The sequence below is a fragment of the Gekko japonicus genome, unplaced genomic scaffold (genome assembly GCF_001447785.1).
Source record: "Gekko japonicus isolate JY-2015 unplaced genomic scaffold, Gekko_japonicus_V1.1 scaffold108, whole genome shotgun sequence".
Taxonomy (NCBI): domain Eukaryota; kingdom Metazoa; phylum Chordata; class Lepidosauria; order Squamata; family Gekkonidae; genus Gekko; species Gekko japonicus.
Genome location: NW_015159713.1, coordinates 1,808,098 through 1,834,622, shown reverse-complemented (window position 1 = coordinate 1,834,622; position 26,525 = coordinate 1,808,098). Strand labels below are relative to the sequence as shown.

The window sequence follows — 26,525 nt, the reverse complement described above, 5'->3', positions numbered from 1 at the left end:
TGTGGTATTAATTTACTTTCACTACCTTTTCAGATCTTCTGGTCTTCCCCATCCTTGAATGAAAAGTTTAGTAAGAAGAAGGCGTCTGTATAAAACATCTAGCTTGCTCACACCCATTAGCAAAACTCATCTGGAAAAAGAACAGAAGCAATCACATTTTCAGATGAAAAAATACTGCAATTTTTAATCTCATGAGTAACTATAGAAGTATAACTACTTACAACTTCAATGAAAGCAAAGGTGCAGTCATAACGAAATACATGGAAATGTCATTTAAACAGTGGTCTTTAATATTTCCATATTAACATTTAATATTCGCTGGATTATGGAGAAAGCAAGAGAGTACCAGAAAAATATCTACTTCTGCTTCATTGACTATGCTAAAGCTTTTGACTGTGTGGATCACAACAAACTATGGCAGGTCCTTAAAGAGATGGGAGTACCAGACCACCTCACATGTCTCTTGAGAAACCTGTATAAGGGCCAAGAAGCGACAGTTAGAACCGGATATGGAACAACTGATTGGTTCAGCATAGGAAAAGGAGTACGACAAGGATGTATATTGTCGCCTTGCTTATTTAATATATATGCAGAGTACATCATGCGAAATGCTGGCCTGGATGAATCACAAGCGGGAATTAAGATTGCTGGGGAAAAGATCAACAACCTCAGATATGCAGATGATACCACTCTAATGGCTGAAAGTGAAAAGGATCTAAAGAGCCTCTTGCTCAGAGTAAAAGAGGAGAGCGCAAAAGTGGGCTTGAAGCTCAACATCAAAAAAACTAAGATCATGGCATCCGGCCCCATCACTCCTTGGCAAATAGAAGGGGAAGTCGTGGAAGTAGTGACAGACTTCACGTTCCTGGGATCCCAGATCACCGCAGACTGTGACTGCAGCCATGAAATTAAAAGACGCCTGCTCCTTGGGAGGAAAGCGATGGCGAACCTAAACAGCATGATAAAAAGTAGAGACATCACCCTGCCAACAAAAGTCCGCATGGTCAAAGCAATGGTATTCCCAGTAGTCATGTATGGCTGTGAGAGTTGGACTATAAGGAAGGCCGAGCGCCGAAGAATAGATTCTTTTGAACTATGGTGCTGGAGAAGACTCTTGAGAGTCCCTTGGACTGCAAGAAGAACAAATCAGTCAATCCTCAAAGAAATCAACCCTGACTGTTCCCTGGAAGGCCAGATAATGAAACTGAAGCTCAAATACTTTGGCCACCAAATGAGAAGGGAGCACTCACTGGAAAAGACCCTGATGCTGGGAAAGATTGAAGGTCAAAGAAGACGGGGACGGCAAAGGATGAGATGGTTAGACAGTGTCAGCGATGCAACGAACATGAAATTGAGCCAACTTCGGAGGACGGCGGAAGACAGGAGAGCCTGGCGGGAGATTGTCCATGGGGTCGCGAAGAGTCGGACTCGACTGTGCGACTGAACAACAATATTTCCAGGCCTAGAACCCATCTTTAACCTGCCGGGAGCAGGATGTGCTCACTGAGCTACAGGCATGACATGAGCATCACATGACGGGAAGAAGAGTCAGCATCATGATCTTAGGATTTCTGACCATTACCACCTACCTATTCCACTATACCTATTCCTACCGTTACCACCTACCTATTCCATGTCTGACTTTATTCAGCTAGTAGTGGGGAGCTTAATTAGATTACCACTAACTAAATCACTGGTAATCTAATTAAGAGCCAGCAGGGTCCTTGCTCTGCAAACAGTTGCATATTTTGTTATCTTTGTATGTTTTCGTTATCTTTGTATGCTTTTGTTAAAGTTGTAAAATTTGATGATATAAAAAAGGTTAAAAAATACTCCACATGCAATATTGTTGAAAGTATTTGTGAGTAAATGTAACACAAGTCAGCAGTATTATCCCCATAGTACAGATTAAAGACAGAGGCTGAGATGGTGAGTGACTTGAATTGGAGACTTCTTCTTTACAGCTCAAAGTCCTCAGCAAACATCACACTACATTCTCTTGTGTAACTGTCATCACAGTCACATCTAAAAAGAAATCCTTCTTCCTTGCCAATTCTTTTTCATCCTGCTGTTCGATATTTTGTTAGGGTGGACAAAGAGATGGTTAAAGAGAGTAATACATGCTGTTGTATGTCACATACCATACCATTACAGAGCCACCTAATTTTAGTAAGTGAATCCCTCCACTGGAAAAATTCCAAGAGTTTCAAGTATTGCAGAAGGGGGGGAAAGAATCTGCACTATGTAATGATGGAAGAACCTACAAAGACGTCTTTGTTTTTTAAAGTAAGGGGACAGTTTGTCTTAGTCTGAGTGAGGAAAAAGTGTTTATAAACTCAATTCCAGCTTTCATTCTTAGAACTTTTAACAGACTTACTACTTTCTACTACCAATTCAACCTTTGTCCTGTCAAGTGAGTCACAGCTATGGCTTGCTAAGACCCTTCTGCTTTCAAGGACTGCTTCTCCCTGTTTGTGATCTTCTTTCCAAAAACATATTGGTTGCACCCTCTACAAGGTTGGCACAGCTTGCCAGTACAGCACGCCCCTTCCTGTTGGAAAGAATGCCTGGGACAGACTGGTAATATCCCATCATTACAGGCCTTCAAATGGTTAAAATGTTCCTGTTCCAATGAGCAATTTTATGAATTGTGTTGTTCAACAATTTCAGTATACTGGCTGTACTGTTGTATTTATACTGGAGAGACTGAAGAACTACATAGTATGGTCTATTGACGGCCTAGGCCTCTTATGTATTTTAAAAACATCTATAGTGTTCCTTTTCTCATAAGGAAATAAAGGACTGCATCTTAGCAGGGAAGTTATTTTGGAAACTGCAGTGGACTTCGTACAATTTCAAATTTACTTCTTCTTTAAATGATGTTTAAGGAAGAAACTGACTTTTTGCTGAATTATTGCATAAGTTTATGGTTAGTTTAGTTCTACAATGAAAACTGAAAACAATATATGCATAATATCCAAAGACCAAGAAGCTCATATACTTATGAAACACACCACTGTACATAAACCTCTGATTGTATGAGCTATTTTTAAAATATGATAAATATTAATATTGATTTGCTCACATCTTGTCATTAGTCTACAAGCTCAATATTATGAGTAAACAGATGCATTTTGCCATAGGCAACACAGATTTCTCCCCACAGAAAGCTTTAGTATGGGCTTCCGGTTTTGGTTCCCTCAATGGTGGTCGTGTTCTCCCGGAGCCCCGGGAGACGTGTGCCTTGAATCAGCGAATGGGAGGGGGTGGGATGGTACGCATCCCCCCCAGAGCCCTTGCGTTGGGCTCCTAGCCATGGGGCACTTGGAGGGCCCTTCCTCCAGCAAACGGCCGGCGAAGGGAGGCCGATCCCTGCCCCGATGGTCCCGCTGCTGATTTCCAGGAATGGACGCGGGGACGCACACCGGGACAAGCACTTGGTGGCCGGGCGAGTTAATCGTGAAAGGCGAGCTCTACACTGTAATGTGAGTGATTGTATAAGCGAAGATATCAGAAAGTAAGCTGAAAGCCTCCCCTTAACAGAATGGGGGGGGGAACTCCCCCTCGAAAAGAAAAAATGAACTGTTAAACAAAGTTATAAGGGGGGGGGCGATTATAAAATGGAATTACACTATAATAAGGAACTTTTGAGAACTTACCAAGCGGTATCAAAGGATCTTGAGACTTTTGTAACTTCTTCTAAAAAGTAAACAACCCTCAAACGTGGCACCTCCAAGGAGGGAGGAGAAGGATAAGCAACCGAAACTGAAGTTCCCTGCTGTAAATACCAGTCCAGCGAGTTCTGTTCCTAGACAGCACACTACCATAGACTTCCAAAGTATGCTGACAGGCTCTGCACCCTCTGCTGGAACAAATGACATCGCTCCATAAGAAGTTCAATGCACAACAAAGCCAATTGAATAAAACTACCAAAAAGACAGAGAAAATGGAGCAAGAGCTCAAAGAAGTGGATGCCAACACCCAGAAGCTTAAAAAACAAATGCAGGTGATAGAAAAAAAGAGAGCAACTGATGAGGCTCAACTTTTACAGCTGCAAATGGAAAAGGCAAGCTATGTCTTAAGTTTCCAGGGGGTCTCTGAAGCAAAAGGAGAAGACTTGAAACAAATTATGTGCGATGCATAGGGTCCGGTTGCAGATTTAAAAGTGGATTTTTTACAAAACGGAATAGATACGATCTATAGGTCATATTCTGACTACATAAGAAAGAATAATCTGCCCGGCGATATTGTGGTGAGATTCTCCAGGAGACAAGTAAGAGACCAAATATTGAAAGCAACAAGTGGAGCCATCCTGAAAATCAAAGACAAAGAAATAAGAGTTTTGAAGGACATTCCATTTTAAGTAAGGAAAAAGAGAAAGAAATTCAGAGACCTGGCGCTGTTCTTACAGAAAAATAATGTCCCCTACAGATGGAGTGTTCCAGAACGCATGCTCTTCAAATTTAAAGACAAGAAAGAAAAATTTGACTCTGTTGTAAAGGTACGTGAATTTCCACATCAACATGCTGGTCCAGCAGGTGAAGAGGATAAAGATGAAAATGGCAGCAGCAAGGGAAGAAGAAGGAGCACTGGCACCTTCTGATGAGCACTCAGTTTCTGAACTTGGGCGGCTGCCCCTAAACTAAGCTATAGAGAAACAAAAAGGATAAAAAATGAGTTGTAAGCATTGTGTATGACCACCATCTCTTGGGTTTTTAGTGGTTTTTCTTTACTTTCACCTGTAGTTTGTAGTTACCTTTCCTTGTTTCTTTGTAGTTTATAGAAAATGCAATTAAAAATCCCCTATGGGGGGACAAAAAAAGAAGCTTCAGTATGCTACAAGACTTGAGTTCTTGTTTTAAAGATACATTATTGAAGAGTTCATATATAAAGGATTTGAAATATCCAAGGAATATGAGAATGTACAGAAATAGTAATTCAGGCACCTGTACAAGTATTAGAATACACCTGTGTAACAAAACAAGAAAAGAAAGGTTTTAAAAAAAAAATCTTAGCTAACAAATTAACATTTCTCACTCTCAGTCACTCACTATGTTGATACACACACTAGGCAAAGTGATCTCATCCACTAACCCCTATGTTCATCCCCCCTACATACGGACACAGTACACAATATGTAATTTTTATGAACACTGGCTCCCAGTTGAATACTGGATCAAGTTCAAGGTTTTAGTTTTAACATTCAAAGCCCTACGCAGTATGGGACCAACATATCTGCAGGACCGTCTCTCCCAGCATGCCCCTCAAAAAGCATTATGCTGTATGGACCAACATCTCCTGGTGATCCCTGGTCCAAAAGAGAACTGCGTAGCCTCGACCGGAGCCAGAACCTTTTCAGCCTGCAGGAGGTTTCTTGTACTTCTGGCTTCTCCAACCATTCGCCCTCTTCCTTCTCTGAGTTGCCTGCCATAGAAGCTATGATCGAGGAAGTCTCTCCACATTCTGACATAGGAGAAAGTGGGCGCCTTACAAGCTTTCTTGGGCTCTGGGTCTGCTGTGCCGGCTTGTGCGCCTGCTGATCAGGGCCTCATCTTCCTTGGAAGTTTCTAAGTAGCATGGGTCTGCATGCCTTGGTGCTGCTGTGGGCTTGACCCATGGGGGGTGAGAGTTCTGACCCATATGACATTGGGGAGTTGGGTGAAGGAGAAACCCTTCTCCGGCAGGTCCTCCCTCTACTGGCTTCTGGCTGCCACTCCGTGTCCTCCTGTGGCCATGCTGTAAATGGGCATGCCAGTGCAGCCACATCGCCTCCTCAGTTGTTAAAGGGAAAGGCCATGGTCCCCTTAAAAACCTGCCACATCCACTCTGGGCCTGATGGGTATAGTCCTGGATAAAAGGGACCCTGCGCCATATTTGAGTCCACCCATATGGCCACAAACCTATGGATGTATAGCCTGCTTGCTCCCAGGGTAGCCCACCCCTGCACCACCCCATGGCTCCTGGGGGAGTTGGGACATTGGTTTGGCCATGCTCCCCCTGGCCCTGTCCGTGTGTGTGTGTGTGGGTCTTTCACCATGTGGGCTCTACAGCCCGATGTCCATCCCATGTGGCTCCACCATGCTCTGCAAGGTTGTCCCAAGTCTTGTGGCCACTTAACTGTTCATGCCCATTCCTTCATCACTCTGCGCAGCAAGGAAGCAGTACCCTGAAGATTCAGGTTGCTCTCCTTCCATGGTCAGCCTTGCTGCCTCCCCAAGCTTCAGGTAGGGGGTCTCCCTTCCTTGCTTCCTTCTTCCAGCTGTTGTCAGTTTTTTAGCTGCCACAGGATCTCCTCTGGCCAGGACCTGCTCCACTTCCATGACTCTATGTGTCTATAGGCTGAGGCTTGCCAGAAAAGTATCTTTTTCTTCTTAATCAGTTTTTTTAAAGGTTCCTAGTACTCCTTAGGTTCTCCTTAAGGAAATCTGGAGATTCTTGAAGCTTCTTAGGGATTTCTCAATTTCTTGAGTTGTTTTTAAAAGGTCTGGCTTGGAGCAGAGAAGGCTGTCCAAACTGGGGGGGTCAGCCTACTATCTCTCCACACAAAAATTTGCATAGCCCTACTTGAGTGAGTGGATTGCTTGAATGACTTCCCCCCACTGAAGGAGAAGCACTTCTTTCTCTGCCTTCTCTACCTTCTCAATATCTTGGGTGTTGTTAGGCCAACCACATGCCTACTGGACCTGTGCCCCTCATAGCTAATGAAAGCCAGTGATGGGAGAATATGGGGCCTGCTGATGAACATTATCAATCTGTCCCTGGAGACAGGGGTCTATCCAGAAGGTTTGAAAGAGGCTGTGGTGGTAACACTCCTAAAAAAAAAAAAACTTTGGATCCTACAACTTCTTCCAATTACCACCCTGTTTTGAATTTATTGTTTCTGGATAAGATAATTGAGAGAGCAGTAGCCAAGCAGCTTCAGAACTTCCTGACATTGGATCCATTTCAGTCTGGTTTCTGCTCTGGCCAGAGGACAGAGACAGTGCTGGTCGCCCTGACAGACAATCTCTGTAGACAGCTAGATCATGGCAGTGTTCAACATGGTCCATTATGATCTCATGACCCACCGCCTCACTGACATGGGAGTCCGTGGGGTAGCCCTGAAATGGCTTTCCTCATTTCTCCTTGGGCAGGGACAGAGGATGACTTTGGGAGAGAGGGTGTCAACTAGGCACCCCTTAACAATCCTCTCCCCAGTGCTGTTTTAACATCTATATGGGCCCTCTTGCCCAGCTGGTATAGAATTTCAGGCTGGGGTGCCATCAGTACACTGATGACACTCAGCTATACCTATTAATGGACATCACATATTCAACCTGTGCTGTGCCAGCTGCACTGGCTTCCAATGGAGTACCGAGTCAGGTTCAAGGTCTTGGTATTGACCTTTAAGGCCTTGAGTGGTCTGGGACCCATGTATCTTTGGGACTGCCTCCTCTGGTATGTTCCCTGAAGAGTGTTACATTCTACTGAGAACAATCTACTGGTGATCCCTGGCCCTAAAGACATCCAGCTGTCCTCGACCAGAGCCTTCTTGGCCCTGGCTCCAACCTGGTGGAACTCTCTGCCAAATAACATCAGGGTACTGTGGGACTTAATGCAATTCTGCAGGGCCTGCGAGGCAGAGATGTTCTGCCAGGCTTTTGTCTGAGAGCAGCAACAGGCACCCGCACCCTCCTCTTGGCTGGCACCCTCCTCTTTTTCTCCTTTCTCTCCCCTTTCTCCCCCCCCCCCATCCTACTTGCGAGGTGGCAGCACGGTCCAGAACTTTTTAAAGGTTAACTATCAACATCATCTGGGGCCTCATTTTAAGTCTGTAATATTATATTTTATTTTAACTAGTAATTATAATGTATTTATGTATTCTTTTATTGATGTAAATTGCCCAGAACCCTGTGTATTCAGGGATTGGGTGATTCATAAATCCAAAGTATGTGTATATATATGAATAAACAATTTTGTAACTATCATGTCACCCCTCAACTATCACTTTTCCAAGTTGAAGAGCCCTCACCTCTTTAACCTTCCTTCTTAAGGAAGGTATTCCATTCCCTTAATCATTTTAGTAATCCTTTTCTGTACCTTTTCTAATGCTATATCTTTTGAGGTGAGGTGCGGGACATAAATATAATAAAAAAATAAATGTACACAGTATTTCACATAAGGCCACACCATAGATTTATATGAGGCCGCACCTAATAATCTCCAGTACAGCATTTGCCTTTTTTATTGCAGTCGCACAGAGTCAACATTTTTTACCAAAACTCCAAGAACACATGACATACACCAAGCGTACAACCCTGTGCAGTTAGTCCAGACGAAACCCACTGATTACCTCTGCACAGGATCGCAATGCAAATTGTCTTCTAGGGTTCACAAGCTTCCTACCTCTACTATGTCTACTTACAAGGTGGTAACCTTATGAGAACATAAAACACATAAAAACTTTAGGCGAGCCATAATTTGGTCAACCACATACACTCACAAGAACATTAACAAATCAGGTTTTGTTTCCAAGAATCAAATGTAGGAAGCTCATAAGTACTGTGCATAACAAGAAACCTCTTACATAAACAATATGAGGCAATCAAAATGTGGTCTTAGTTTTTGTATATTTTTTCCATGCCTCTACCCAAACTGAAGTTAAAGTTGAACAGGAAATTTAATGTATAGGAAAACAAATCTTCATCTGTTTTTCCTTCTTACTCCAGTAAAACGACTGTTTCCGTACCACAGCTGTGTTAAACTGTGATTGATCTAGCAAAGTAAACAATGTTAAACTTCACTCTCCTTTCCCATAATGCCACTGCTTAGTTTATATTGCATCAGTGCAATTTGTCTTTTATCACAGTCATTCAGCTTGCTCATTGTTCCTTATACTTTTTTGTCTTTACCGAATATTTCAGAAATTTGACAGCTATACAATACTTATACTACTATATGAGAAATCAACAAGGAACTAGCACACTGTAACTAGATGGTGAAAGGTTTTAAATTATAACACAATAACTAACTCACAAGTTAATTCTACTCTGGCTCCCCTGTAAACATGACCCAAGAGTTCACACTATGAGCCCGTTCGCGGGGTAGGGCGGGGTAGAAATACCTGAATAAATAAATAAAATAAATAAAAGTAAAAGCCACAGCAACACAAAATGCTTTAAATTAGTGGTTCCTAGGAGGCTACTGGGTTATTGCAAAGGGATCCACAAATCCATATGTGCACTAACCATTGACATTTTGATCTTTTTGTCATTAAGTATTTTTCTCAATCAACGGAAACTAACAGTACAATTAGTATTACGTGGAAGCTCTGAGGAATTTTTTAATGTTAAAAACGGGTCCTCACTCTCAAAAAGGTTGGGAACCAGTGCCTTAAATGACTGGCCAGTTATAGCCTCCTCAGTCTCTGCAACATCTTTGCTCCAGATTCACTTACAAAAACCCTCCATTTGTAAAGTTCAACGATAGTGCTGAAATCACAGAAATATTAGTACTAGCATGCTGGGAAGATGGCGAACAGAGGAGGAGGAGATAGTTCACCAAAAGCATGTGTCAAATCATAACTCCCTTGGACTCAGGTTTCGTTTCCTAGCCAGTAAACTGTAGTGGTTAGAGTGGCAGATTAGGATGTCGGAGACCCAGGTTCAAATCCCCACACTGTCATGAAACCTTGGTGGTGGACCTTCAGTCAGTCACATACTCTTAATCTAGCCTACCCCAAGGGTTGTAATGAGGATAAAATGGAGGAGAAAAGAATGGTGTAATCTGCTTTGAGGAGAAAGGCAGGGTATAAAAGAAGTAAATAACTAAGAGGAGAACATAGGAACTACCACCACTATGATTACTAAACTATCTTCAACTTTGAAACCCTGGGTTTTGCAAAATAGCAAGTGACATGTTTAAAAAACCATGGTGTCAGCATAAGTAATACTCCCAGAATAAAGGAACAAAAAATCAAAACAATCTCCATGAAATTCTAGAGTAGGAAAATTGTAAATGAGTAGCACAATAGTTACAATTTGAGTCAAATGCATCAGTCATGTTTTGGACACGCTATACATTTCTGTAACTAACAGCGTAATTCTAAACACAGCTATACTCATTTATTTCTGTTTAGGATTGCAATTTAAGATAACACTCCTAAGCAGATCTATTCAGAAACCTACTCAAGTCTATTTGATTGGGCTTACTCCCAGAAAAGCATTTTTAGGATTGCACCAATAATGAAGGTCAGCTTGTTACATACAGCCACGTAATCAGTGATAAAGAACAGGGCTTGTTATAAGACAACAACATTCTCCTGACAATGAGATAAGAGTTTATGCAAAAAAAGGTGGAAATCTATGTTAAGAGACTTTACTGCATGTATTTTGAAAGCAGGAAGACCCATCATATCATTTATGAACAGAATGAACACAACTACTCTCATTAAATAATAAGATACTAAATATACACACGTTTCTCAGTACATGTTTAACCATTCTTAATGATCTCTGTGAAGCTATAACATGTTCAAAGCCATTTCTCTTTTTTGGTCTGGATTTGTATTAGGATGTATTAGGATACAAACTCCAGATTTCCAAACATTAACGTAATATACTCCCAATTGTAACTTATCTACTAGGAAACACAATATGCTATCTAACCAATACCAATAACATGAAAGCTTAAAAAAAAAAGTATTGCAAGTTGTCCCCTTAGCATCCTCTAGACACCCTCCCCAAAAACATACTAGTAGAAAATCTTAAATGGCATAAAAAACACATAAATAAACTTCCTTTCAAACCTGGAATGTTCTTAGCTAATGACACTGTAATCCAAGTGGGTAGCCACGTTAGTCTGAAGCAGCAGAACAAAGTATGTGTCCAGTGGCACACGTGAACGCTTATACCTTGAATAAGACTTTGTTGGTCTTAAAGGTGCCACTAGACTCAGACTTCATAATCAGTTCAGCATTCTAACACTTTCCCTTTACAACAGTGAAGAATCATGTGGCTGGGATAGTCATATCATACACAGAATTGGCAAATCAACATTTCAAAATAACAGGGTCAACATGTTTCAGTATTCCATGGACCACTGTGGTACTCTGAAATATGCAATACCAATAGGGTTTCATGAAACAGCAGTGCTTTACAAAAGTAACCCTTTATACCACAAGAAAAGTATGAAAACGTTTCTTTATCTGTCATCATCTCATCATAGCTTAACTTCCCAATGTCTACCAATATCATAATGTGTGAACAAGTTTCTGAGGCTCACAAGCTTTTTGTTACAGCCCTCCCTCCATCTACAGTAGATTTCACAAGACAGCAGAGCTTCCCAGCTAAGGAGATGGGTGTTGCTGGCTCATGAACCAATTACCAGGAACACTACATGTGGGCCACTCAAGTCTACAAGTAAATTGCAACAGGTGCAGGTAATTGTTCAGAGGAAAGGCAAAGTATATAGAAGCCTGTTTTGAAAAGACAAGGAGAAAGCAACTGACAAGAAACACTAGGGGATGCCTAAGAGATCAGAATTTTCGAAGAAGAATAAGACTGTAAGGTTTGTTAAATCGGATTTTCAGACTCCAAGCAACCCATGTGCAGCCCAAAACTCTGCATAACCAGCCTAAGCGGGGTAAGCATATGAACTAGGTACAGTAAGTGACAAACAGGAGATAACAGCGTTATTCCAATGTATACTCCTTTCATGTTGTAAAGCCGACTACGTCAGACGCAGGTGGGCTCTAGATCACGACAGTTTATGTTGGGATAAAGTTTAGTCATTCAGTTGCCATAACACGCTTCTTTACATCGTAGAGATGTAGCCGTGTTAGTCCAAAACCAAGCAGGAGTCTTGTGACACCCTAGAAACTACGATGAGCTTTCCCATGGGCTACAGCCCAATTCGCTCCACGGAAGGGTGACACAACTTCAAAAAGCCACAGGAACCCTCCCTTCGCATTTACTGGAAAATAAACGACCAATTCAAAGGGACTTACTCCCTAGCAAGTATCCACCGGACGTAGAGGAGTAGCCAGGCTCTTCTCGGCGCCCCGAGCCCGACACCCACCCCAGGGAGACGCGCCAGGCTGCACGTTTCACCCCACTCAGGCAAAGGTGCGACAATCTCAGTCTCCACCCACCTCGCCCCGCGAAACGAGAGGACTTACGAGGCGAATGAAAGAAAAGAGACGGGCGCCAGAGGCTTCTCCAGGCGCGCCTCTCTCGTAGGCTCTGCCTTTTTTTTCAACCCCTGCGCTCCGCTGCGTGTCTTTCGCTGTCCCGCCACAGACCACGAGCGGAGGAACCGAACAGCGAAGACCACTGCCTTCCGCTTTTTTTTTTCTCGGCTCCAGAGGCAGTAGAGCACTGGCTTTTTTCCCTCAAAACTAAGGAACGCTCGTTCACCAATCAGGAGCTTCAAGGCAACATCCCCATCGATCACGTGACCAGTACTATTCCTCCTCCTCCTCCGTCTTTTAGTCAGCCGTCGCTCACGTGGTGCGCTAGCTATTGAGATAGAGAATAAAGGGTCCGGGTATCTTCTGCGCGCGCGCATGTCGTCACCCTCAGGCCGGGAGGTGTGAATGCTGTCGTGCTCGCGGATTGGTTCTTGTCTAAATGAGAGGCTTTTGTTGAGCGAATCGGCTTTTCTAGTGACTGCGCTGATATTCAGAAGAGTATCATGGCGGTCTCTCTTGTCGATCCTGTTGAGGATCTAGAAGCGCCTTTGTTGACCCCCAACGGTGAAAGTGGCAGGTGAGGGATGCGCATGCGCAAGAGATTTCCTTATGTTACCTTGGCTAGAATTGAGTTGTGGTGCGTTTCCCAGGTTTATAAAGGAGGGATAATGTGGAGGTCTTGATGAGACTTTAAACTCTGAAGCTGAGGATGGAGGAGAAGAAAAAATGGGGAGGGAGCGATGATGGGAATGCGTTTAACATTCCACTAGTGTAGAGGAGGGGGGGGGGACCTGTTTATTTGTTAGCGTTTTATTCTGTTCACTCCCCCGCGGCATTCCAGATAGCGTAAATTGTAACTATATTAATACAAATGTAGTAAGTAAATTTGAAATGCTGTATTGTGTCCTAGCAAGCTATTTTGCGATCAGATTTTTTTCAAATGCTTGTTAACTGTTATTATGAGAGAAGAAATGAAGGATTTTTTTCTTATTATAGATCACATGATGATACCATGGAAACTTTACAACATTATAATAGCCGGTGGAGATCCATTCGAATAATGTACCTTACAATGTTCTTCAGCAGTGTTGGTTTGTAAAAACAGATATTCAGCCAATGTAACATCATTTTGATGTCTGTGTTGAATATATACTCAAAAAAAGGACAAGCTATTCTGTGTGATGGCCATGGCATGAAACAAATGCCACAGAAAATCTACTGTAACTTGTAAACCAGCTCTTGTACTATGCTTAACTTGGGGAAGTGGAAGCCCTTTCCATCTGCTTTCAAAATATTATTTTTCCACAAACCTATCTCTTTGAATAACTTTACTTACAGCTGCAGTTCTTTTTTTTTCTTATTGGTCTGGTTGTGTTCTTATTGGTAATGGTGTAAGAAGGGACATGATGTAAAAATATTCTTATTTTTTCAGATACTTACTGTGCAATCCTAACCACAGTTACACCCTTCTAAACCTGTTCACTTTGATAGACTTAGAGGGGTGTAACTCTGTAGGATACTGTGAATTACACTGAAGTGGAACAGGGCAGAGTTATTCCTCAGGTACTGATTACCTTGAGAGAATTAAAAGGTCATTGATGTTAGGTTGTGGCGGCAGATTCCCTGTGAGATTGCATCCATGTGAGTAATCTTACTCAGCTCCTTTATCACAGCAATACTCTGTGATTTTATGTATGCTGTCTTTGTTCAGGCTTATGTACAGCCAATTAGGGTTGGCATACTGGCAAGTGGGAGTTATGTTATTGTATAGCACTAGTCTTGTTTGTTATATAGTTAGCTCTGTGTAACCTTGTTTAGGATTGCTGCTACTGCCATCATTAGTAATGAACCTGAATAGATTGGGCATGCCATTTTAAATGATTTCAGGATTGTAAATATTTTTCTTTAATCCAAGAGGACCTGTGGCAGATTTGCAGTGTAGTCCTAGACATTCTTTTAAATTTATTTACTTCACTAGGCTTCGAAGGGTGTAACTCTGCTTAGTACTTCACTGCCAGTAGTGGAACACAGTATTTGTATCCTAGTACATGATTTCACAATAGCCATGTAAAATAACCTCTGTTCTTTACACTGCAGGATTTTCTATAGTCATTATGTCAGTATGGCCCTATCTTCAACAGGTTTGTAGCCACCTGAATATGAAATAGTAAATTCTTTATTGAGTTTTGTTTGGCAAGTTGAGAAGTCTGGTGTCTTAGGCTCTGATAAATACATAAGTAAAGGTAAAAAATTCCCTTGCTCGAAAGCCAGTCAAATCTGACTCTAGGATTGCGGTGCTCATCTCCGTTTCCAAGCCGAAGAGCCAGCATTGGCCGAAGATGTTTCCGTGGTCATGTGGCCGGCATGACTAGATGCCGAGGCGCATGGAACGCTGTTACCTTCCCACCAAAGCGGTACCTATTTATCTACTTGCAATTTCTTGCTTTTGACCTGCTAGATTGGCAGGAGCTGGAACCAGCGATGGGAGCTCACATATTTTCCGCAAATTCAGACCACTGTATATATTGTGTGGAATTAAAAGAGTATTTTAAAAAAACTTAGTCATTCTTATTAAAATGAAAATGTTACTACAGTTAATTTACTCAGAATTTTTGGGTGAATCTGCACAGGGATTTTACCAGATCAGTATAAGAAATTAAAGGTGCACGTAGGCTTCCTCTTAAATTCAAAAATGTACAACGTATGCTTCTTGTGAAAAGCGATATACAAATCAAGCGTTCTGTTTCCTCATTTTATTCTTAAATAATATACAGCTGGGTGTAATTCTGTGTCCATGGAGATAATGTTCTGGCATGAATTCCACAGAGCCCTTCATGACCAAGTAGGGATTTGAAACCAGGTCTCTCAGATTGTAGGCCAATATTCTAAGAACTACACTACACACTCTCTCTCAATTGAGCCATCCAGCTGAAATTTGGACAAGCAGCAGTACCCCGTGCAAAGCTACTTTAAGGGCAAGGGAAAGGTTATAATAGAGCCACGTGGGAAAGCAGAGTTAAGGTACTTTTTGCTTGCAAATTCAATTTTAGGTTCTCCAAGTATGCGAACAGCATAGTAACATCCAAAGGTGAAAAGATCCCCCAAACCTCTTTTATAAGATTGATAATTCTCAGTTGTCCTCTGGATATAACTAGTAAATGAAGCTACTAGATATAACCACCTGATAAGTCATCTTTAGCAGTCATATGCCTTCGACAATTTCTAGTTTATGCTGGAAATCTACATTTACTGCACAAGAGAAGATAAAATTATATTTTCCAACTACTTTCAAGAATACAGACACAAAGGGCAGTGTTTCGGAGACGTTCTCATAACGTTGCCATAGCCAGGCTTGCCTGATCTCATCAGATTCGTCAGAAGCTAAGCAGAGTTGGCTCTGATTAGTATTTGGATGGGGCACCACCAAGAAAGTCCAGGGTTGCTAGGCGGGCCATGGCAAACCATCTCTGATCATCTCTTCCCTTGAAGACCTTACAAGGTCGCCATAAGTCAGCTGTGACTTGATGGCAAAAAAATCCCCATGCTTCTGCAGTGATTTACTAAGGTTCTTCTATGACTTTGCAGATCCTCACTAAATAATTTGTTATAGAATGGGGCCTTGGTAGGTAATTTGCTGTCATCTTAAAATGCCGTTCCTGTTCAAGCTGACAGATATCTATTTATGTAAGCCGCCCTGAGCCTGCTTCGGCGGAGAGGGCAGGGGGTATAAATCAAATAATTAATTAATTAACCTCACCACGTATTAGTAGTAGAATATCTGATGTGATATTTATTCTTCTTGTGTCGTGGGTTTCTGAAAGTGTTGCTGAGATGTGATGAATAACATGTCATAGCACTTCACATTGCTTTTGTTCTTTCCATAGGTAGATAAAACCGCAGACGCAAGTTTCCTGGGCTGGATTATTGCTGCCTATAGCATTGGTCAAATGATAGCTTCCCCCTTCTTTGGAGTGTGGTCCAATTATAGGCCAAGAAGAGAATCTCTTGTAGTTTCAACTAGTATTTCAGTGGCTGCTAACTGTCTCTATGCCTATGTCCATTTGCCTGCATCACACAACAAATACTACATGGTGGTTGCTCGAGCGCTGGTGGGGTTTGGCGCAGGTAATTTTAAAAGTGTTTAAATTGAAGGCAAGTGATTTGTTTATAACATTTAAAGTCTTACAGTATTAGGATAGTCAAAATGCTATAAGCATCTGTGGGAATTAGTTACTATCTGGTAAAAAAGCTTCTCCATTATCTCAGTGCTAACAGTTGTCTGACTTTGTAGGTTTCTTGTGGTGAGCCATTGGCAAGCTGGAAGGTGCAGTACTGAAATAGCACACAAAAGTAATCAAGATCCACTATGATATCAAAGGGCCTAAAAAAGCTGATTGAGTTATATTGCTTTATGGACTTGGCATGAGAACACATTAGGGGAAAGCAGGTGTAGTTGCATTATTAGAACCTACTTCTACTTTAGGTTTCAGACCTCAGAAACTCTGTGACGGGTATGGTTAGTTGAACTGTACAGCAGAACAGATTAGAGATGTTGAAAAGTTCTGTCAGTCACAATGTGTTGGTTGTATTAGTGAATGAGCAGTGCAGGACCAAGCTTCCCTTTGCAGTTCTGTGGCTTTTAACAGGTTTATGAGATCTGTTGAAGTTTTGTGTAGTAAGCAGGCAAAACAAGCATATGAACGACAGTGCAGGAAGTTTAAATAATGACTCTGGCAATGTTGGATTATGTAGGTAAATGGGATTTAGAGTATGTTGTGAGTATCAAGTAAACACTTTATTTCTTCTTTTTTAAGGAAATGTAGCAGTGGTTCGATCTTATGTCGCTGGTGCTACCTCTCTTACAGAAAGAACTGGTGCCATGGCAAACACTAGTGCTTGCCAAGCAGTGGGATTCATACTGGGACCAGGTACAACTTGCATCATAGCTCCATTCTTTCCAAATGAATTCTGATTAAATGAGGGAATCTGGCATTCTGATCTAGTAATACTTTGTTACGGTATTCATTCTTATGTTTATGTTTAATTTGTCTGTTGTCTTACGCAAAATAAACAAATTGTCATGCAGGCACAGTAATTACACATGTAAATATGATAGTTTAAAAACATGGTTTGAGTAGCATTATTTTGTAAATTCAAGTCTTCTGACTGAATTTTTGAAGTCAGTTTAAGTAATAAAACAGCTGATTGAGATTATATTCTGCTGGAAAGAGCAGGAGTAGAATTTGCGTATCAATAAAACACTCCCAAGTTCCTCCCACTACCAAGATCATTCTTTTCACCTAATGCATAATTATATACCAGGCAGGAAAAATAGCCAGAGACTGGCACTCTATACATCCCGATGGACTCCTAAAATAATACAGACCACTTCTGGGTGTGCAGCCAGGTGGTACTTACTTATTTGTAAGATTGGATTCAGGTATTCCTACTCTGCATTTATTTGTTTGTGTATGTACATGCACACTCGTGCACGCTTCAGTTTTTTTCTTTGTACCCTAGTACTAGGCACATTACAGAAATGTGACTGTTAGTCAAATAAAGCAAAGGCTTTGCCTATTTTGTCTTTGAGTATACCCACTAAGTCTTGTTCTAAGTAATTCTGTTATTTTATATTAGTTTTACAGACCCTCTTTACTCTCATTGGAGAAAAAGGAGTCACATGGAAAATCATTAAGCTTCAGGTGAACATGTATACAGCACCAGTTTTATTTGGAGCTCTCCTAGGAATTATTAACATTGTTCTGATATTTGCAGTGTTTAGGTAATTGGAAACTATGGCACTTTTTTTGGAGACTGTGGTTGTATCAGTGTTTGCTTTTAATTTGTATTTTAATATGTAAGGTAAAGGTTTCCTTGCTCGAAAGCCAGTCGAATCCGACTCTAGGGTTGCGGTGCTCATCTCCGTTTCAAAGCCGAAGAGCCAGCGCTGTCCAAAGACATTTCCGTGGTCATGTGGCCGGCATGACTAAACACCAAGGTGCATGGAACGCTGTTACCTTCCCACTGAAGTGGTACCTATTTATCTACTTGCAATTTCTTGCTTTCGAACTGCTAGGTTGGCAGGAGCTGGAACTAGAGACGGGAGCTCACTCCGTCATGCAGCACACTCGGGTCTCGAACTGCTGAACTACCGACCTTCCACAACCTGCAGCTTAACCACTTGAGCCACCGCAGCTCCTATTTTTAATAGTTATTTTCTTATGCTGCTGCTGTGTCCTATTTTGTTTTGCTCTGACTAGGAGAGAGGCAAGGAAATGGTGTATATACACTTATTTTGTATGAATTATTTTAGAGAGGAGCTTGTATTTGTTGAACAGTTGTGTATTTGCTGCCTCAGTAGATCTGAAGGCTGCTTTTTGGCACCATTATAAGGTAACAGTTCTGATTAACAATCTGGATCGCCAATGGTTGTTAATAAGAACTCTCTGCTATGGCACTTGTTTGAAGGTCAGATCCTTTTTTAGGAGGGGAGTCGGGAAAGCTGGAGAGCCAGCACTGATGTACTGGTTTGAAGACTAGGATCTGGGAGACCCAGGGTTGAATCCCCACTGTGTCATGGAAGCTTGCTGGGTGACCTTGGGCCAGTCACACAGTTTCTGCCTAACCTGTTCACAGATACTGTGAGAATAAAATGGAGAGGAAAGAATGTTGTCAGCCACTTTGGGTCTCCATTGAGGGCAAAAGTGTGATATAAATGAAGTACATAAATAAAATTAGGGGTGGAGAGGCATATAAAAGACGGTTTGTTGTTGGGTTCATACGGAAGGAAGCAGGGAAAAAGAGAAAGTCTGTCAGGTGAGGCATAGGGAAAATAATGTGGCAAGGGGGGATACAGGGCAAAATGAAATGCTCAACATGAGTCCTTGTGGGGCCTCTGCTGTGGTTGTTGTTATTTCTGCACCACCTCCTGTTTACATGCTAAAACCTGCTTTGTTACACAAAAAGTATTTAATGAACTGATGTTTAATTTTTAGAGAACATCGAGTGGATGATGCAGGAAGACCATACAGAAGCATTAATTTTGAAACAGAAGGTAATATTTTTGTGGAGAGTTTGAAATAAAATATTGTGGCACACCTTGGAATATTAATAGAAACAAATGGGTGGGTGATTTTTTTTAAGTCACCTTTGGTTCCATTTTTCAAAATATTAACATTACACACATTTTTCTGGCAGTATGTAAAGGTATGTAATTTTCTGTGATTTACAGATGTACTTAATGTCCAGTTGGTAGACGGCTAACACATTTTTTTAGCACAACACATTTTTATAGAATTAATATAGCTAATTAGATTTGGAGTGGGGCTCAAAACCCAACTTGGTTTTGTGTGGCTGCCTGTAAAATGGAAGTAGCCATGAGCTTTAATGATCCCTTTCTGTGGATGCGTCTTTCTGCAGAAAGAGAAGTGAGCGTATGAGAAAAGTCCCTCCTGCTTGCCACTGCATTTTTTGGGCCTGATGGCTTGCAACCAGGCAAGCAGTAATGATAGCAAATGGCCACAATAATATACTTATGTAGTGCTTATCCATTATGAGTGTGTACATTTGCTTCTTGTTGTGCATAGTGTACCCTCAGCTAGATGAATACCTGGCCTGGAGTGTTTCTTATGGCAAATGGTTATCCCTTTTTTAGACAATAAGTAATAGTCTTAACAGTATATACAGCAGAGTCAGATGTAGTCTTTGTTGGAACTTACAAAATACTTTGTATTGTATTTTAACCCAAATATAAAACACCTTACACTTATACAAATATTTATTTTTATTTACTTCATTTATACTCCACTTCCCCCCCCCCAAAGGGGACACAAAGTGGCTTACAACCCCTCCTCCATTTTCTCCCCACAGCAATCCTGTGAGGGGGGTTAGGCTGGGAATATGTGGCTGGCCCAAGGTCACCAGCAAGGTGCCATGGCAGAGTGTGGGTTTGAACCCGGATCTCCCAGATCCTGGTCTGACATTCATAATCATGCTGACTTATAAATATGTATACAGTGATAAAAATATCAATTACAGTATCATTAAAAGATGCTCAGGAAATATGGTGAAAAGGATTAAATGTGTTATGAGGCTTTGCAGTACAAACCAGATACATGTTAACTATCTGTTCTATAACGTGTAGAGTAAATGTGTAGGTTTTTTGTTTTTTCATTGCATGCCCAACTGTAGAAATATATTGCAGGGAGCCCCATTTGGCCTTGATTTACTTACGTTTGTTCTCACAAATTACAGATTAGCATGTGCAACCTTTGCTTTTATTGCAAAACTGAAGTATGATTTCCAAGGAAGATGTAAATACATCCTTTAATAAGAAGAAAAAACTCTTCCTGGAAAGGTCACAGTAGCATATCTGTGTAGTTAAGAAACAAAGCGAATGATCAATTTAGTTTAACATATAAGCCCTTTTGTTGTTGTTTTGTTCCAGAAAATGATGAGGCTGGTGAGGATAGTCAAGAAAGCGTTGACCTTGTGGCTGTTGTATCAGCAAACATTCTTTTCTTTGTCATATTATTTATTTTTGCAGTCTTTGAAACGTAAGTGTATTTGATGTTTCTAGTAAACAGTGCATGTTTTTGTGCAACTTCAGTAGCCTGTACAAAACTGCTGTTGGCCCTGGTTGGAGGTGGGGGGTAAAGACCGGTTGCCTGCCTTTTTGACCTACATGGGTTAATAAATCTCTTACACAATCAGTGTACTTTGCTAATCAAGTGTGGGGATCAAATAGGTTCCAAGTAAGTCATAGAAGTAATAATCTTGGGAGCTGCACTGAGCATGACAGTAGCTGTCAAGAAATAAGAAATAACCCTTTATGAAGTATTTCTTTTTGTCAGTATTGGAAATAACAGCAGCAATAATTTGGGAGAAAATATAAGAAAATTGACAAAATGCTGCTTCTGTAACCCACCCTGCATTATATGTATTCCACGATATATGTGCAATTGGGGTAAAATGTTCCTAGTGCCATCAGAGTGTACATGGCAATTTATAAAGATTACAAGTAAGTGTGGAAGCATGAAACACTACAGGGTGGTTGATGTTATTAAGGTTGAGGAATAAACGTAGTCTGGAGTTGTAGAAGGTTGGAGGGCAGAATTATCATTCTACACACACTTTGCTGAGTCAGTTTGATCCGAGTTTTTGGTGAAGAAGAACACAAATTGGATTTATACCCTGCCCTTCACTTGGAGTCTCAGAGCAGCTTTCAGTCTCTTTCTCTTCCTCCCTCCACAACAGACACCCTGTGAGGTAGGTGGGGCTGAGAGAGCTCTGAGAGAGAACTGCTCTTGAGAGAACAGCTCTAAGAGAACTGTGACAGACCCAAGATCACCCAGCTGGCTGCATGTGGAGAAGTGGAGAATCAAGCCCGGTTCTCCAGATTAGAGTTCACCGCTCTTAACCACTGCATCAATCTGGCTCTCTGTGACTTGGTGGGATCTAAGCCAAGGGGAAAAGAATTAACCTGTCCTAAAGTTCTGGCCTGATCCTCCCAATGTTCCACCCAACTGCTTTTAATTAAAATTAGAGATGTCTGCAGATCTGTTCAAGAGTCTCTTGTATCTTGTCCAGTTGTGCTGTGGAGCAGTACAGAGTTCCACGCTTCTCTTCTGACATTGACATTTAATGGGCAATTGTTTTTTCCTCAGTACTCATTTTTCTCTCTATTTTGATGCACCCTGTTATGTTCTCTGGGTTTTGTTTTCCGTGCCATGTTTAGGGTGAATGTATGTGTACAGTTTTCACAATTTGAGTATGGTTGTGTGAGTGTATATGAGTATGCTTGTAGATCACCGAATGATTGCACCTTAATTTCGTTGTACTATGTACAATGACAATAAAGTATATTATTATTATTATTATTATTTCCAGTGCAATTAGCTGTAACTGGGAAATTAAGATGTCCTTTTAAATCCCTCAAACTATTTCACCCTTGTCAACCAATTAAGGATATTACTATCTTTTTTCCTAGCATAGCTACACCATTGACAATGGATATGTATTCCTGGACCAGAAAACAAGCAGTGTTTATCAATGGACTTATCCTTGGAGCTATTGGCATTGAGTCAGTCTTTGCATTTTTAGGAGTTAAAATACTTTCCAAAAAGTAAGTCACTAAAGAGATGCTATGTTATTATGCATTTTTCCTAATCTCAAAAGGTTTTGTACATTCTAACTCATAAATTGTCTTTGGATAAATATTTTTAGCCTATTTTAAGCACTTTAAATGTGTGCATTATGTATAGACTAGGAGCCAAGACCGTTGTGAAGGAAGACAATGGGCTGTAGCACAGTGCGATGGAGGCACCCCCAGTCTCCCGATCTCTCCCCCCGCACAACCCCCCAGAGTGGGGGGGGGGGAGGCGAGGGAATGGCTGAGTGACCTCCAGAAGCCGCAGGGCTGGCAGCGCGCCGGCTCCTGCCCAGTGAGAGACCAGCCAGCTGTATGTAGTCGGCAGCGGTGGCAGCAGGATTGGGCATGGCCGGAGGCAGACCCTGCACGCTGGAGGGATGGGGTGGCCGTCGTTTAGGCGCAGAGTAGCCTGTAGCCGGGCTTGGGTGAGGGCGGCGGCAGGATCGGGGCAAGCCCCCCCCCCCACTGAACGGCCAGGCGACCTGTCGTCAGATCGCACAGAGGCCAAGCGACGACGCGCATTCATGCGAGGGTGGCGGTGGCAGGAGAGGGCTTGGCGTGCGCAGCCCATCCGTCGTCGGGCCACACGCAGCCCGGCTGGCTATGAGCGCTGGGGAGAGGATGAACATGGCGGCTGTTTGGGTGGCGGGGTGAGACTCCGCCACGGTGTCTTCGAATTGCAGGGTACGTTTGCCCCAGCGCTGCATCTGTGGGCAGACGTCAGAGACCATGGCCAGCGTCCCCGGCGTGAGTGGCAGCTGGCTCAGGCTATGTCTGAGGGAGCGCATCAAGTGTGGCCACGCCAAAGCAGCTCTCTCTTCAAATCGCAGGGCACGTTCACTCCGGCGGCGCCTCTGTGGGCGGGGGCAGAGACCGCGGCCAGTGGCCAGCATCCCCGGCATGAGTGGCGGCCGCCTCAGCCTATGGCTGAGGGAGCACATCGAGCATGGTCACCCCAAATTAGCTTTATAATATAGAGAAAGATTTACTTTTCTTACGTATGGGTATTATTGTAATTAGCTTTTGTTTATCCAACAGGACTGGTGAACGTGCTATACTTTATGGAGGCCTAGTTATTATACTGATTGGATTCTTTATCTTATTACCTTGGGGAAATAAGTTACCTAATATCCAGTGGGAAGGTACAAGTATACATATTTAAACTATAGTTTAAGGTTTCTATCAAATACCTGTACATGGCATTTTTTCTTTGTTTTCACAGAGATAAAGAATAACTCTATTACAACAACAGCTTTCACTGGAAGCCTTGCATCTTTTTGGAGAGTGCAAATGCCGCCTCCATCAAATAATATTACTGAAGCAACAGGATGTCCCATTGTACAGTCCTGGTGTTTACATACTCCAGTGATCAACTTGGGCCAGTACATTACTGCAGACATTCTAATAGGACTGGGTTATCCAATCTGTAATGTTATGTCATATACTTTATATTCAAAAATTTTAGGACCAAGGCCTCAGGTAAGTTTTAAACTTTACATTTCTTTTTGTAAGAACAATACAACATTTTTACTAGGACCAACCAAATCGAATAAAATAGTGAGCCTTTGAGCTTTCCAGGACTCCTTTAGGCTGAGAGGGGGGGAAAGAAAAATAACAGGTCATGTTAAAAGAACCCCAAATTCTGCAGATTGTAGCTTTTTTAAAATGGAGGATTGGTGACTGATCAGATTATGAGACGACAGGTGCAAGACAGATTTCAGTATGCACTAGCTAGAGCAGTGGTTCTCAACCAATACTACCTGTGTCACTGGTGAGACACAGGATTTTCATAACAATTACTAAGAATTCACTCCCTTACTTCTCATGTCCACCTGCAAATGTGACATGCCATCTCCTCTGCTGCTGTTACGTGACACAGATTATTTATCTGTAACCTTTTAGCATGTTAGTAGTAACAACAGAATGCCTGTGTCCTTCAGGACGGGAGAGATGGGGGTTTTGTTTTTATTCTGGTGGGATCCAGGTTCTTTGTAAGAGTGACAGACTGGATGTAGATTTGAACCTGGGACTGCCAGATCCTAGTCGGGTACTCTACTATATATGCTGGTTGTCCAGCTACAGTACCTACAGAAAGACAATGTAATATGTATGATGGAATGTTGATCATACTGTAATGTTTAATATGTAATTAAATGTCTGCATTGCCCCAAAGTTACTCAGTTTTAGTAGTGAAAAGCGAAGGAGCCTGTTAAACAAATATCCTAACCACAGCCCTGTGATCTGTTTTAGGGAATCTATATGGGCTGGCTAACTGCCTGTGGAAGTGGCGCACGTATACTTGGGCCAGTATTTGTCAGCCAGCTCTACACACACTTGGGACCTCGCTGGGCATTCAGCCTAATTTGTGGAATTGTTGTTCTCTCTCTCTTACTCTTGGAAGTGGTGTACAAGAGACTTGTTGCGTTTTCTGTCCGATATGGGAGGCTCCAAGAACAGAGTTGTTAGATATGGGGAACTACTGACCAGTCTTTTATTAATGTATCATTGCCCTTATCCAAGGAGCTATGGCATTGCACTTCTGACTAACCAGGGTTTTACATGTACTACTACTAATTAAGTCTATTAATCAAGTTGTCAGTAGGATATAATACTGGACATAATAGGCTGTGATCATAGAGGGTAAAGAAACGATGTTTTGAGAGATGATACTCTTTGATCTGTAGTTACCCTGTTTACCTGCAAGGAAGACAAATTCTTTGCCCATTTTTTAATTTGCATACAAGGTATGCACAGTAATAGCCTTTTATTGAGGGGAAGGGGTTTCTTAAATTCAGGGTCAGCTTCCTTTTAGGTAAATATGTTACTGGGGATACTCTCAAGTGCACTGATTCCGTGAATCAGATTGTACCAGTTTGGTATTCATGTTGAACTTGAAATAGCTGTCTTATGCACTTTTGTAATCACCTACCTCTTCTCTACTTTATAGTACAGCAGGCTCTGCTACAGTGAATAAAATCTTGAAATACCTGTAGATTATCTTAACCATCTATATCATATACAAAAGAAACAGTTGGAAGTAGGATTCGCTTTTAATCTTCTGTTCTTACAGAATTATTTCAAAATGTATTTATCAACCACTTGTCTTTGCATCCCTTTCCCTGTTTTTCATTTAACCCTACTGGCCCCTGCTCAGTCATTGTGATTTATTGTTCCTTAACCACTGGGATGCAGACCCAAACTGCTGAAGCACTGCACTTCGCCAAAATATTATTGCTAATGTAGATAAGGGCAAATCTGTTCATGAAAATAACCCCTTAGACTACATAGTTAGTTTAAGGTATAGTAATATTAACTATGCATAATGAGCTGTTTATGATGTAAAAAACTGCTTAACAAATATATAGCTTAAAGACCTCAATCTATGATATTCACAGAGGAATACATACTGAAGGCTGGTTAATATACTCATTTCACAATTAAAGCATAGATGAATGAGCCATTGTAGAAAACCACAAGCATTTTAATTCATTGTTTTTCCTGTTCTAATTTTGACTCAAATACATACAGTCATTTCATTTTTAAGACTATTAAACACTTGATTGTGTAATATTTGTATGTCTGCAAGCTGCCCTGTAACACTGAAGAGATTACTCCAACTGAACTTAAAGTCCTGTCTAAATGGAAATTTAGAAACTGTAGAGATTTTATATTTGCATAAACAGCTGGTATTTCCTAGAGTGTGATGTAGTTATTACGGTGGTTTAGGTCTCCATTTAATACAGAATCACTAAAAATATGGCTGTTCTGGTAATATACATAGAGAGGACTAGATGTTTTTATAATACCACTCCAAAGAGGACCATAGCTATCTACCTGAAAGGCAAATAGTTTTTTTTACTAAGTCTGTAAGTTTAAGTCACTTCTTATGTCCGGTCTGCCTAAAACTAGAGCAGTAGCTTTGTTTGGACAAATAATATCCATAGCTACACTACTTTAGCATTGTAGGTATAAGAGGGATTTCAAAAAATATTTCCCTTGCCTTTTCACTTTGAGTCCAAGAAAGCAAAACGTTCAGAAAGAGAAACATGAACATGTTACACTTCAGAGGAACAGTTTGTTCAATTATTTTATAGGAGCACATCATAGAAACTTGTGCTACATGAAACAAAGCACCTCAACAGATATCACTGCATTTATTTTTTTAAGCTTTTGCAGGAATATTTCATTAGAAATGGTTACAAAAAT

General features: G+C 41.4%; 2 protein-coding genes across 5 annotated transcripts in view; one reads left to right on the top strand and one right to left on the bottom strand.

The window, feature by feature from the left end:
* Positions 1-12,310, bottom strand: part of ABHD18 (abhydrolase domain containing 18) — a 34,626-nt gene extending 22,316 nt beyond the window's left edge. Inside the window, exons 1-2 of the mRNA XM_015410702.1 lie at positions 12,158-12,310; positions 26-130 (exon numbers count right to left, since the gene is read on the bottom strand). Coding sequence (XP_015266188.1) covers positions 26-117 — 92 coding nt within the window. The 5' untranslated portion in view covers positions 118-130; positions 12,158-12,310. The remainder of the gene's footprint in view (positions 1-25; positions 131-12,157) is intronic.
* Positions 12,311-12,524: 214 nt separating this feature from the next.
* MFSD8 (major facilitator superfamily domain containing 8) lies at positions 12,525-25,994 on the top strand. Of its 4 annotated transcripts, none has more exons than XM_015410016.1 (12): positions 12,525-12,746; positions 13,166-13,260; positions 14,267-14,310; positions 16,054-16,294; positions 16,984-17,097; positions 17,807-17,951; positions 19,165-19,223; positions 20,616-20,724; positions 22,158-22,292; positions 23,358-23,461; positions 23,542-23,798; positions 24,570-25,994. In XM_015410016.1, exons 1-12 carry the CDS (start codon positions 12,673-12,675, stop codon positions 24,783-24,785), a joined length of 1,593 nt encoding a protein of 530 aa, XP_015265502.1. In that variant the 5' UTR covers positions 12,525-12,672; the 3' UTR covers positions 24,786-25,994. The 4 variants fall into 4 exon arrangements, with proteins under 4 accessions (XP_015265502.1, XP_015265577.1, XP_015265655.1 ...); XM_015410169.1 differs by lacking the exon at positions 12,525-12,746 and adding an exon at positions 12,786-12,806; XM_015410091.1 differs by lacking the exon at positions 14,267-14,310 and having other exon boundaries at positions 16,058-16,294.
* The last annotated feature ends 531 nt before the right edge of the window (positions 25,995-26,525 follow it).